Genomic DNA, 15000 nt, shown 5'->3' on the forward strand with positions numbered 1-15000 from the left:
TGGACGATTTACCAGAAACGTGATGGCTTTGAAAGTGACAACATTGGTGGTGATGGTTTTGCAGGAATATCAAAGAAAAATATGTCACATCGGACATGACTGTAGGAAATTCACCTAAAATCACTCTTTCTGAGGATGACATTGATGGAGCTTCCTTATGAGTGAACACCCCTAGTCAACTCACTATTCCTGCGTTAAAGAGATGGCTTTCCTGCAGGAAAGGAGAGAAATTGAGCCGAGCGGAACGAAGCGATCCTTGGTCGAAAGGTAAATACACGTGAATAGCTTATTTCCCCAGCATACCGGTATTTTACGTTGGATGATCAAACTAAAAGAAATCAACTGTCCCTTTCAGAGTTCAAAGTTACATAAATATTGCTCTTGATAAGGACCTTATTGATCCAGACAATGCTGTCACCAAAAGGACGTAAAGACAGCAGAGTGACAATAACTCTCAAAAAAGAAACAACAACTTTGAGTTTAAATTTACAAGACATGTTTCGACATTCTCATGTCATCTTCAGTTGCAAATGAGCATTTAACAGTTGTACATTTGAATTTATATTAAGGTGCATTACAAATTACGTGTCAGGGCTTACGTTACATTTGAATGTTAAAAACGCGAAAAATGTAAATAGCGCGCGCTTGACTAGATAAAAAAAAAATTAATTAATAAAATAATAATAATAATAAATTAAAAGACCAAGGAACAGCATAATTAAAAAGAAAGAGACAATTCTAGATGTTTCAATTGCTGATTACGAATGGGTTTTTTCCACTTAATATGCAATGCCTCTTTGATCTTAATTTGGTATTTTGAAGCGGCAGAATCTAAGAGCGTGAAACATTCAGTATCACAAGAGTCAAGACAGGCCCTTGATGATTGCAGGTGCTTGTAAATATGCGAAGCTTTGTGTGACAAGAGGTGCTCACGAACTTGTGTTCAAATGTGGCGAGTGGTCTCACCAATATAACTGACATTACAGCCAGCACATGAAAATTTATATACGACACGCGAACGTAGACCTAGCGGTACTGAATCTTTCACACTGAACATGTTTCTGAGTTTAAACGTATTGAAGACTAACTTAACATCTAAATCAGCTCTACAATAACGTTTGAGTAGTTGTCTTAACTTAGTCTGAGCGATGTTTGAAAACCAACCAACATAGGGAAGTTTATAATAGTGCGCAGAAGGTTTACCGAAGTTAGAAGAGGCGTTCTGCCCAGTAGGAGAAGGATTATTTTTCTTCGCTAGATAACTGTAAATGATCTTGTCTATGACCCAAGATGGAAAACAATTTTTCCGAAACAAGAAAATAAGTTTCTTGACATCCAGATGAAAACCAACCCAGGAATTATTGATCTTATATGCTCTGTCAATCAAAGGTCTGACTAAACCTAATTTGTAAACCAAAGGGGCAAAGCTGAAATAATTAGTAAGAAGACCAGTAAATGTCTTCTTGCGATATACACTAGTGACGATGGATGTATGATTGTTGTCTAACAATATGTCTAGAAACGATAATTTCTTATCAATTTCCTTTTCCATTGTGAAACGAATACTAGGATGTCTGGCGTTGATATAATCACAGGCAGCCCAAGCTCACTACTAGAAAAGCGGACGTGACTCTTACCGTGTTGTGCAACGTTTTATATTTATAAAGGTTTGTATGGGATGTTATCAGTTTGCCTTAAAAGAGAGAAAAAAGGTCTTGTTTTGAAATAAAATGGGCTTACCTTATTGCCTTGTTGTTTTCTTTGTTGATTCCTATTTAGCAGTTGAACACCAACATAGCGCTAACTCGTGGAAAACGCTTCAAAATGGCCTGAGACGCTAGGAATCAACAAAGTCAACAACAAGGCAATAAGGTAAGCCCATTTTATTTCAAAACAAGACATCTTTTCTCTCTTTTAAGGCAAACCGATAACATCCCATACAAACCTTTTTTAATATAAAACGTTGCGCAACACGGTAAGAGTCACGTCCGCTTTTCTAGTTGTGAGCTTGGGCTGCCTGTGATATAATCAATGCTGTCACTTTCAAAGCCATCACATGTTTCTGGCAAATCGTCCGACGCTGTGTTTACATACGAAGTTGGCTGCTTTCATTCAACCGATTTTCCCCCTGCTGGAGGCTTCCTTGGTGTTTTTTCTTGCACAAAGCAAAAATTTGTGGGAATTGACCCTGGTTTCAAGTTGACAAGCAAGGAAGCCGGGATTTTCCTAAAACAGTTGGCTTCAAAGTGGTCACCACATAGCCTCGAGTGCTCATTAACTGGCGTGAGTAAGTGAGAGTGAGTGTGTGTGAGAGTGAGAACTTTATTTTAGCACGATAAATAAAATCAGCATTGCTGGTGGGGTCGTGCAAACAATAGTTACGAAAAAATAAAATACTTAAACATATGTACAATTTAGAATTAAGACTTAAAAGCTAAGACCTATCAGAAATATTTGTAGTCGGTATCTCTGTTTTTAGTTATGGCTAAAATCGGTTCAAAATTTATTTTATCTGTGTCAAATTTCCAAAGACAGCATTTGAAATCTTTCAAGGTTTTAGCCGTTGTTTCCTTGTTCGTTAAACTATTCCATGCAATTGCTCCTCTATAACTTATGGAGCTCCTGATAAAGTTTGTTTCAGGTCTGGGAAGAACAATGTCTTCCTTCTGCGGCCTGATTTCCTTTGTGTAAAAAGTTTTTCGAATTCCGTAATGCTGAAACCCTTTGTACATTTGAAGACAAACTCTGTTAGTCGCACTTTGTACATTGTTTCCAGACTGTCCCATCCAGTTCGCGTTAATACATCTTCAGCACTTGTATCCCATGGCAATCCGTAAACAATTCTCCCAGCCCTTGCATGGAGTTTCTCCAGGTTGTTTAAATGCGTTTTGCTGCACGATCCCCACACTATCAAACCATATGTGACTGATGGCAGTATCACCTTTGTGTAGAAGTTCTCTACTTGCTTTCAAGGGAGAAACCGCATGCGCCGGAGTAAACTTAGCTTGGACGCGAAGGACTTTGCTACATTTGCAGCATGATGTGACCAAGATAACTTGTTATCGACTTGTACTCCGAGGAGTCTTTCTGAGATTGTCCACTCTGGCGTGTTTGTTCGCCAAATTGTTGCAAGCTATTTCGAAAGCAGTTCTTTGTTCTCCAGCGGTAAGCAATGCCAGGACTCTGATTTTCATTTCTGAAGAGTTTGTACAGCCGTAGACATTACACCATTGAGGCATTTCGAACAAAAAGTGAAAAAAACAGACGAGGGGAATTGATTATTTCTCTAAACACCAACAAAATGTGCGATCACCACCTGGCCTCGGTTTGACGCTGCGAGAAATTGTTTTGACGTCATCGGGCATAAGTGCTTTCACATACTTCTGTCACACACTCCCTGTAAAATAAATATCCGCAAAATTAGCCTGCACTGAAATAACAGTTTGGCGTGTTGGATAATAAATAACTTATTAGACGTTTTGTTGTGTAGTATCGCTGAGTATTTTTACTCGTTATTTGTATTTTGACTCGCCCTATGGGCTTGTCAAAATACGGCACAACTCGTAAAAATACTCGGCAATACTACACAACAAAACGTCTAATAAGATATATGTACTTTGCAAAATGCAAATGGTTCATTTTCAACTTAATTATTTGTAAAATAAATTGAAATCTGTAGTTTGGGAAATAGGAATCTTTAATTTATGAAATGGGAATGTCTGCAGAAAACTCTACAGGCCATGAGAATGAATTACGGGTAGGTAGTTCACCCCATTAGATACCGCTTTCAGAGAAATCAAGTTACCAATTTAATCAGAAAGGAAAAGGAAAAATACAATCGAAGGGTCATTGACGAGCATACTGGCGAACCCAACTCATTTTGGCAAACAATTAAGAAAATCTTTCCCTCTGAAAGCAAAGAACCATCTCCAAAACTCAAAGTCGACGGTCAAGTAATAACTGAAAAGAGCTCAATCGCAAATTATTTCAACAGTACATTTTGTAAATACAGCTGTCAACCTTTGCAAATCATTTGTAAATGCTGCATTGAAACTCTCGTCAAGTATATCTTTAACAGAAGCTATGAACGCTACTTTTCTGTTTACTGATAGTTCTGAAACTGCTGTTCTGTCTGAAATCCGACACTTAAATGAGGCAAAGCTGTGGGCTTAGATAACATTCCACCAAGACTTCTAAAGGACACTTCTGCAATAGTCACAAAACCTATTAGAGTAATAATTAATGCTTCACTGTCTCAGAGCAAAGTTCCTGACGACTGGAAAGCTGCTAACGTTATTCCATTATTTGAGAAAGGGAGGAAAGACGATGTTAGCAATTATCACCCCGTATCTATCTCACCTACAATAATAACTAAGTTACTTGAACGAGTGGTGCATACTCAACTAGCAAGCTATTTACAAGAAAACCATCAACTCAGTCCATTCCAATGTAGATTTTACAAACAACCCTCAACAACATATGCAGCTCTGTCTTTCGCGGACACAATCCAGCGAAATATTGATCTGGGTTTCATGGTGGCAGCAGCTTTTGTGGACTTGCGTAAGGCATTTGACACAATAGATCATTCGATTTTGTTGAGGAAACTGCACTCTTTTGGAATCAAAAGCAAAGAACTGAACTGGTTTGAAAAATATCTGTCTGGCCGCACCCAAGTTGTTGGCGTTGGTGGTGTTTCGTCTGATCCTCTACACATAACATCTGGTGTTCCGCAAGGCTCTATTTTGGGCCCCTTACTCTTTGTTATTTATATTAACGATTTGCCCCTCTGCATTAAGTCTTGCCATGTGTTCATGTACGCTGATGATACTGTTCTGTTTTGTGCTGGATTTAACCCTAAAGTTATCGAAGATAATCTGAATCAAGACCTAAATGCATTAGGTGAATGGCTTCAAGTGAATAGCTTATTTCTTAATACCACCAAATCCGAAGCCATGCTGTTTGGAACTCATTCTAAGCTGTGTAAACATAATGACTTTGATATTACTTTTCACAGACAAAGTCTAACACGGGTGAACAAGTTCACTTACCATATTTTATCGGCTATAAGCCAAGCGATTTTTACACGTTCAGCCTAACTTAAATTAAAATCTGACTTGTAGAGGGGGTTTCGGCTTATAGCCGAGAGTTTAACCTGAACAAAAATTATGGACTTAATAAAACTAAGATAAATATGCATATATTCGCATACAAGCCGAGCAAAACACGTGGACAAAAAAGCAAGAGTTATTGGTCATTAACTTTTAATATGTGGTGGCTCCTAAAGGAGCCATTTGTTTTCTGTTGTGAACTGCATGTTTAAGGATGTTAGCTTATGGCTCATCGCTTTCCGTTTCAAATTCTTCATCCATCTCATCTTCTTTGGCGTCATTGTCTTGCTCCTCTTCATAGATGGCTTCATCCTCTGTCCGTCAAGCGCATTGGAGATGCCACAAGTAAGAAATGAATTCCTCACCATCTCCTCCGGGATCTCCCTGCAAGACTGCTTTATCCAACGTAGAACGAGGTTTCTTGACAGCGCTTTCTTTTTCCCAGCAGGAGTAAACTCGAAGGGGCCAGTTACCATCCACGACAGGTACTTTCTTCTCATATTCTCCGTGAAGGGCTTATTTAGGCACTTGTCTAAGGGCTGGAGAACTGGAGTTAGGCCACTGGGAATAACAGCTACATCGATACTTCGCTGCTGCAATGCTTCTTTCACTGACTCAGTAAGATGAGCACGAAAGGAGTCCCAAACCAACAGTGATCACTCACCAGTGGGATTTCTTGGCATTCAGGTACGAATCCACTCCTTCACGCGTATAACGAAAGAAAGAATACAACAATCAATTAGATCTCACTTTGATTAAAGACTTCAATGAAGCATGCGGCTTAAAACGCGAGTAAAGAGCACAGAAAAAAGAGCGCATATGAATAACACAAAACTGTTAACTTACCAGCTTCATCCATCCATCCTTTTTTGTGGAATGAAACACGAACTGAGTCTGGAGCAACCAGGTCTCTCGGGGTTCGTAGGCCTTTGAAGATAACTTTAGGTGGCAGCTTTTTGCTGTCAGCAGCGGCCGCCAACGTGACTATGAAGTTAATCTTCTCTGCGCCACAGGATTTCTCGGGAACTGTTCGGCTGCCACTGAATTCCAGAGTACAGCTGGACGGCATCTCGAACCGCATTGGTGTCTCATCCATATTGAAAATTCTGGACAAAGGGTATCACGGCGCTGACGAGCTGCGATCACAAACCGGTGGAATTTTACTGTTTGCTCTTCGAGATCGTTTGGCAGACGCTGGGCAAGGGTGGTCTTCGTTCAGAGAGTGATGGAATGGCGCTGCTTCCAGTTTATGTACCAGCCTACAGATGCTTTGAATGCAGGATCATCGCAGAATTCTTTCACCTTCAAATGCAACATCAGTCTACCAACAGCAATTCCTAAAACGAAGGAAAGGTAGAACAGATAAGCAATGATACTAATGTTTTGACAACTATCAAAAACTGACCACTGAGAATGTTCTGTTCCCACGGATGTGTAAACAAACTTGTCACATGATTCTCACCTTGACTTCTCTGCTCGGAAAACCATTCCAGCAGTCTTTGATCCATCTCGGTATACTTTGGTGTAAAACAGCCCATCGTTTTACGTTTTGCGGACAGTTTTATTTCGCCATTGAATAGGTTTTCTTGGTCTTTTCTCCAGTGACGAGCCATTGACTCACTGATGCCGTATTCCCTCGCGATCTCATAGTTGTTCTCAACGGCTTCTGCTTCGGTGACTATTTTGTGTTTGAATGCTAGATTGTATGATGTACGACGGGCTTTTGGCATGATAACAGATTGACAATGTTTAGTATCTCATAGGGAACTTATAGACCACACAGAATCCGCATTGCAACATTACCTTTATTCTCTCGCACACTCGCCTATATACATCACACAGCATTACCCACGTGCTTCATACTAATTAGATTACGTCATCACCGATATTATTACACAAACACTAAATCCCTCCCATGATTGAATTTTAAATCAACTATAAATTGTAGTGCTATTTTCGGTAAATAAGCGAAACCAACAGAACTCATTAGCATACTAAAATTTGCAATTGTTCAGTCAAAGTTCATTGACAACTGTTCATTGTAACTGATAGTCCCTCAGATGTGTCAGTACACGTCTGACATGAGCAGATCCTCGCATATCTTGTTCTGCTGCCCGTGGAGGATTCATTGCCTTTGGAAGATCAAAATCCATCCCATAATCATCTTCCTCCCGTACAGCAGTGTTCTGGTGCAACTTGTGGATATGCGATACATTGTGCATGAACACTCGTCCATTTCTTTGCTGCAGAATAAGGCTCGGTCCCTTACGTTCTATCACTGTAAGGTTGAGGGTCATACAGCGTTGATAGCTTGTTCTGCCATGCCTGCTGTAGCAGCACTTTGTCTCCTGATTTGATGTCTGATGGACTCGCTCTGTTTCTCTTGTCTGCATAAACCTTTGTGTGCTGCTTGGCTTGTTGGTCCTTACCCTTTGCAGACTGTATTGCAGCAGGTACAGCATTCAACAACTGTGTCTCAACTTGGGGAACTTTGGTTCTGATCTCACGTCCTAAATGTAGAAATGCTGGCGACGCTCCTGTAGTTGCATGAGGTGCTGCACGGTAGTTAAGTAGGAAGGCAAACATGTCTGTGCGCCAGTCCTTTCCTTCAGCATGTGCAGTGCGAATTGCCTTCTCAATTGTCTTTTTAAATCGTTCAACTCTTGCATTCACCTGTGGCCAGTAGGGTGTGACCTTCTGATGCTGGATACCATGCATTGCCAGGTACTCCTCAAATTCCTCCAACACAAGATTTGCTCTGTTATCTGTTACTACTTTCTCTGGAAGCCCATGTACAGCAAATATCTTTCGAAGATGTCCGATTATGGCCGCAGAGGTAGTTGAGCGTAAAAGGACTACTTCAGGCCAGCATGTACATGCATCTTAACAAACCAAAAGACTTTCCCCTGTAGGAAAAGGTCCACAGAGATCGATGTGTATCTCTTGCTATGGTTTGTCAGGCATCACCGTAGGTTGGAGTGGCTCTGCAGTAGACTTGCCTGCAACAGATTGCCAGGGTAGACACGCCTTGACCATTGTCTCCACTTGATGTGTGATACCTGGCCACCAAACCTTCTCCCTGACCATCTGTTTGGTCCGCACAATGCCTTGGTGACCCTCGTGTGCATTAGCTAAGGTTGTTTGCCAGAGGTTGTTAGGCATGACAATACGATGTCCTTGCAAGATGATTCCATTGGTCACACATAGTTCATCTCTAACCGCCTGTAGGGCCTGAGCTCTGGTGTGTCTGGCCACTCACAGTCACTCAAACAGCATCGTACTTGCTGTAGTATTGGGTCTGCCTCAGTAGCATTTGCAATCTGTTCAAGTGTGAGTGCTTTCGGAACCGCGTTTACTCTGACGTAGTTAATATAATTATTCTTCCACAATGTTCCTTTTTGCGAAACGGTTGGTTTTCTAATGGCAATCTTGATAGGACGTCAGCTGGGTTTGTCTTTCCGGCCATGTGTACAACATTAAATGTGTATGGCTGCAGTCGAAGTGCCCATCTTTCAATCCGAGGCGGTGGCTTGGATTTGGGGCTGTAAATAACCTAGAGCGGCTTGTGATCCGTTTACAGGGTGAACAGTTTACCATACAAGTAAATATGGAAGTGCTTGCAAGCCCACACAACCGCCAGTGCCTCCTTTTCAGTCTGAGAATGCCTCCTCTCAACATCTGTTAACGTGCGACTCGCATATGCCACAGGATGAACACAATCACTGCATTGCTGCAGCAAAATGGCACCAAGTCCAACTGGACTTGCATCAACTTTCAGCTCCGTTTCAGCGGCTTGGTTGTAATGTGCAACAACACAGTCACTGGTCAGAATGACTTGAAGGCGGCGAAATGCCTCTTGTTGTGCGTTACCCCAGACCCACGCTGTAATTTGGTTTGCCCAACAGTGATCCCGCATTTAAATTTTCAACAACCACGAAGTTGGCCTGTGTGTGAAATTGAGCTGTTGACACCTTTGCACTGAATGTTCCTTTGACAGGAAGCGGCGTTTTCGAGCTGTATGTGTAAATTTTGACACCGGAATTTCTGAGAACCACTCCTGTATTCGATAATTGGTTAAATGTAATACTGTCCAGTACATTGACACTTGCCCCCGAGTCAACAATAACCAAAATCGATGTTCCTTCAACAATTATTTGCACAGTATTGTCATCCATGTTGCCCCCAATCGCCCACAAATATTGATCGTCTGAACCGGGGTCTTGTTCAGTTGTCACGTACCGAAGTCCATTTGCATTCCGTTGTTGTGCAACGCTCTGAGAGCTAGCAGCTCGTTTCGAAACTCCTTTGCAAACTCCACCGGAGTGTCCTTGTTTCCACAGTTACTGCAAGCTTTTCCAATTGCAGGACACAAAGGATCTTTCGCGTGATGACCGGCATGTCCACAACAAAAACAGATGATTTGCCTCATGTCATGGTTCTGTGGTCATGAATTCTTCGCATTCTTTGGTTGACACGACCATGAATTTCCATTGTTTTTCCCTCTTGATCTTTGAAATCCAGCCAAGACCTTGTTGTCCTGTCTTGAAGAGCCCAGCGCTGCCTCCATTGTAGTAGCATGTAGGTCAGATGCTTCAATTGATCGAACGATCTGGAGAAGCCCATCCAGTGTTAGGTCGGTTTCTCGTAGCAGTCGACTGCGAAGATCATTCGAGGCGCATCTATCCACCACTTGATCTTGGATCATTTTGTCCACATTTCCATACTCGCAAGATTTTGCAAGGCTCCGTAATCGCATCACGTACGAATCGATATTTTCAGTTGGCTGTTGCGCTGCCTGACGAAACACATCTCTCAAAAGGAATGTTCCTCAGCTCAAAGTACTCGGTCAATTTCACAAGCGCCATATCGTAATCCTCTCCAGTACCACTGAGAGTTTCAAAAACCGTTTGGACTTCAGGGCCTGCTAAGTGTAGCAGTACAGCACGTCGTTGTTTCTTTTCAGTAGTGTTGGATGCCACCAGAAAGTATTCCAAACCTTTTACCATTTCGACCAGCGCTGCCTGAGTGTTGTTTGATCGCTTGAGAAGGAGAAAGGGGAAATGGCAGGTAATTGTAATGTTGTGGCCATCACTTCTTCTTCCAACTCCTTAGAATTAGACATAAAATCCGTTCATCCTCGTTGCCAAATTTTGTATCTTGTAGGGAACTTCTAGACCACACAGAATCTGTATTGCAATGCTACCTTTATTCTCTCGCACACTCGCCTATATACATCACACAGCATTACCCACATGCTTCATACTAATTAGATTACATCATCTTATTACACAAACACTAAACAATGAACGACTTTCGACACAGGATTGTTAAAGACAGGTCCCTGAACTCGGAATGTTCATATGATCAAGTCGTGGATTCAATTTTATGCATTTGATCGGATCACATTAAATTCAGCTTACTAAACGTTATTTGTTATTATTCTTAACCATTGTATTGAGTAGGTAACAATGTTCATACAGTTGTTTCCCAAGAGGTAAGCCTAGCTTTCGTTAAATATTCATGACACCTTGCTTTTCAAGCGAATTGTCCATGCCGTTGGATAATTAACCTGTTCTTTCATTTCATTTTAACAGATTTTAAAAGCTAAATGTGATTAAAATTTTTCATGAGCTCTTATACATTTTAAGAACTGGATCTCAGCTTATAGCTGAATGTTTTGTGTTTATGTTTGAAGACGATCGTATTAAGTTTAAGAGTTAAAAGTTTAGGGTCTCAACTTATAGCCGATAAAATACGGTATCTTGGTATTATATTTGATGAGGCTATCTCTTGGGCTACCCACACTCAGCACATTATATCTAAAGCTGGCAAAAGGCTAGGTATGCTATCTCGATTGCGAAGAGATTTAACTTGTCATGCTGCCAACACTTTGTATCTATCATTTATTCGTCCAATATTTGACTATGGTGACACTGTATGGAATTGTTGTGGAGTGAGTAATGCCAGACTGCTGGATAATTTTCAAAGAAGGGCATCTAAAATTGTTTCAAAATCTAAGGATAGTGGTCAAGTTTTAATGGATCTTATATTGCCTGTATTGCAATCGAGAAGAGATGAACATACTTTTAAACTAGTTAATAAATATATTTCTGGTAACTGTCCTCAATGTTTTAAGCAATATTTTAATTTTAATAATACCAGAACAAGACAGGGAAATTTGCTTCATTTGCCTCGCGTTAGAACTGAAACAGCCAAGAAATCTTTTTTTTATCATGGATGTGTTCTTTATATTAGTCACGTTAATTAGAATTTTCTGTAATATTATATTGTATAGATTTTTTATTGTATTATATTTATTTTTTGGTCCTATTCACCAGGGCTCTTATGGATAGCAGAGCTTTATGTTCTGATGGGACTACCCTGATGTTGGGATTTCTATTTATTTTAAATAAAGGTGTCATTCATTAGTGTGGATTGCATTCAGCCTACCAAATCATAATAAAAACGAGTCTAGCAAAAGTGAGAAATTAAAAATCTGCATGGTGTTCTTTGTGAAATTTTCACCTATGTTTATGAGTAAATCAATGGGTTGTCTATGCGAGAGAAGAGTTGCGCCATTAAGCCATAAAGAGCAAATGTAATTTGAAAGAGTAGCTGGCACTGTAGCTGCACAGTATAATTATAGACCACTTTCATAAATGGCTGCCAGATTAATATTCTTTTGTTTAAGTTTAAATTAGCCCTTCTGGCGTCACTTGAGATAATGTATTCTTTTGAATTTTGTACTGGAGAATGAGGCCAGAAGGGCTAATTTAAATTTAAACAAAAGAATATTAATCTGGCAGCAATTTATGAAAGTGGTCTATACATTGTAAGGTGTAAGCATTGTTTGTTGCTGACAAATAATTTGCATGTGTGACATAACACTTTCCTGACCAAAGTACTTGTGGAAAATGTCGCAGCATGTTTCTAGATAAAATATCACAATTGCTGGGAAAATCATTACAACTGACCCAAGCTCTCTGATTTTCTTGAGGTTCAGGTATGTATGCAATTTTTTTTCACAGATTAATTCCTATCTTCCAGTCTTCCTTTTGTAGATTAACCCATCCTTTTCTTCAAAATGAAGACCCCATTGATTTAGCATTTTTAGGTAACTATATAGGTGTAAGTAGTCTAGGTAAAGTTCAAATAAAAGTTCCATGAGTTCAATCACTGGAAACTACAGTATTGTAACATAAGTAAATACCTTTCAGGATTTGACAAAAACAATGGCAATCAGCCATGAAGATGGTGAGTGGAAGAAGAAGGAAAAGTCTGCTGTGATGTCATTAAAGGATTTTCAACTTACAAGATCTACTACAGGGAAAAATTCACCTAAGTTTGAAGAATCTTCCACGACAGGACTTGATGATTTCCTTGCCTGGCCTAATGGTTTTCCCGTTGGTACAAGGGAAAGTGATACAAATTCAAAAGGTCAGGTTCAGAATTCTTCTAAGTTTAAGATTGCTGGATAAGAATTTTTCTGACTTAAAAAGATTTGGTGTGTATATTCAGGGCTCAACACTAACTTTTCAACTTACTATATCCAAGTGGCTATAGTGACAACTTAGCGGATGTTAAAACAATTTCAGTTTGATTACTAGCCAAACTGGCCCATGGAAATCGAAAACCACTAGCCAAAACTGAATTTCTACTAGTCTGTGACTAGAGTAATGACTACTGTTAGTGTCAAGCCCTGCATATTGTTTAGGTGGGTACCAGCTTGCCTAAATGGAAATATGTAGTGTGAATATGTCCTTGATAGTTACTGTAAAAGGTTGGTTTGTTCATTATGGATAGTACATGATATATAGATTAAGCTGAGGCTAAAAGCGAAGCTTTCATCATTTTTATTTTCACTGCCTTTCATTTTATTAGAACCCACCCAGTCTGTTGAGGTGCATGTAAATCCCAACACAAAAGACGTAATTTGAATTCTGTTGATCACTCCATGTACTCTGGGAGAAATTTCTACCTTTGTCCCACCTTCCTAAATATGTGAACAGAAGAAAATAGCAAGACTTTGGGGACAGAACCAAACCTGGTAGGGGAGGTGCAGGGGATAACACATTTAATTCAGGTTTATTGCATAAGTTAATCAGACTGGTGTGAGTGAGTGAATTTAATTCCATACCAAAACCTCATGGTATAACCTAGTTATGCCTGTGGGTATAAGGGGAAGAAAACATTTCCATGAAAGCTCAACAACTGCACAAAAAAAACTATCTAGAAGTGAACCAGTTCCCAGTACAGTCAAACCTCGATTATCCAGACCTCAATTATCCGGACTTTTCGATTGTCCAGACTTTTACCCAGGTCCCGTTTCTTTCATGATTATTAATGAGCTTCGATCTTCAGAACTTTAAGAGGTAAAAAAATTCAGAGATTATGTTTAAAGTCAGGAAAAGTGCGTTTAAAACAGCGCATTACCTCCTCCGCTTTCAAAAGATCGAGTGCTCGGAGAGTTATTGAAGCAGACTTTTAGAATTTAAAGTGTGTTATCTTTATTGATATTTCTTTGTTTACCTTTTTGTCTCATTAATATTCATATTTTTGATTATCCAGACTCTCAATTATTCAGACTGTTTACCTAAGTCCCATTGAGTCCAGATAATCAAGGTTCAACTGTTCAGGGATTTTATCCATCTGCCAAATGCATTCAGTTGTCCATCCAATTTTTCCCTCCTGTTGAATGCTTTCCTGAATTTGTTGAATTCAAATCAAAACACAACAAGCACAATTTGCAAGAGAGTCTGAAACCTTTTGTGTTCATTAAGTGAAAGGTAAACTAATAATGTCTTGCTGAGAATTCTTTTGTCTTTCCTAAGTGAAGTTTTGAGCATAGGTCACCCTCAGATGTTTTTCAACACAAACTTTTGTTTGTTAATGGAAATTTGAAGAACTAGTTCACTTTGTTTTAGGGAAATGGTGTGAAATAGCTTGTCAATCTGCGCACAAAGTCTTGCCTGCACTTTCAAGGAAATTAACTTTGTAAGAACAAAAAAAAATTCATTTTTTATGTGCATAACTTTGCATTACTTTGCATTGCTTTTCTAAACTTAGAAAAAAAAAAGACTTTAAAAAAGTATTATTTATACATTAAGGAAATTTTGAAACTAGTAAACCATTCTTTTCTTGTCTGAATTAAGTCTAGTAATGAAAAACTTTCAGTGTTTGTCAGAAATTAAGAGCTTTCTGTGCAGATTCACCAGTGAAGCACCTCAGTTTTGCTGATGAAAAACAGAAATTCTCTGCCAATAAGAGATGGCGTCTTTAAGTAAAATCTGTAGGTCTGGAGTGTTCAGGCATAGAAGCTTGCAGTCATATTTTCACTAAGTAAGAGGTTGCCACCTCTAGGCAGGGAGAAAGGTTGGAATACATTTTCATGAAGCATTTATATGGTCTACAGACAAAAATGGTTTTGGATGCAGTGATGCACAAAGTATTTGCTCATAGCTTTTTCTAATTACCAGGAAAAAGAAACCTGTTGTACACTTTATTGCTATTCTTGGTAGTAAAAAGGCACAAAAACATCAAGAGTTGCCATTTTTAGGGAGCTTTTACCTCTTGTAAGCAATACCATTGTGTTATGTGTGATGTCACTGTGCGTGCGCAGTCAAGTGTAGAAAAAAAGCATGGTTGGCGCGAGTGGTGCTTGAGCTTTATGTTAGCACTAAGTTATTTTGTAAGATTTCTGCCTCCTTCAATGTTGTTCACCCAGAGTCGGGAAAGAGGTACGTAGTAGTTGTTGTTATCATTTTCTCTGTTATTAGGTTCGTTGATTGTCTGTCGCCTCAAATTAGTTTGTAGTTTCATCTTGTTCATAATCGCTCAATGAGTCCTATTTATTTTCACTATAAGGCAGTTAAGGTCAGTTGGTCATTGTATC

At 39.5% G+C, this 15000-nt stretch overlaps 1 protein-coding gene across 5 annotated transcripts in view; it reads left to right on the plus strand.

The window, feature by feature from the left end:
• LOC111320887 (G kinase-anchoring protein 1) overlaps positions 1-15000 on the plus strand; it is a 48277-nt gene that overhangs the window by 16807 nt on the left and 16470 nt on the right. For all 5 annotated transcript variants that reach the window (XM_022923626.2, XM_022923637.2, XM_022923644.2 and 2 more), the window contains one exon: positions 12326-12545. In XM_022923626.2, the coding sequence (XP_022779361.1) occupies positions 12326-12545 (220 nt within the window). The remainder of the gene's footprint in view (positions 1-12325; positions 12546-15000) is intronic.

Source organism: Stylophora pistillata, chromosome 4 (genome assembly GCF_964205215.1).
Source record: "Stylophora pistillata chromosome 4, jaStyPist1.2, whole genome shotgun sequence".
Taxonomy (NCBI): domain Eukaryota; kingdom Metazoa; phylum Cnidaria; class Anthozoa; order Scleractinia; family Pocilloporidae; genus Stylophora; species Stylophora pistillata.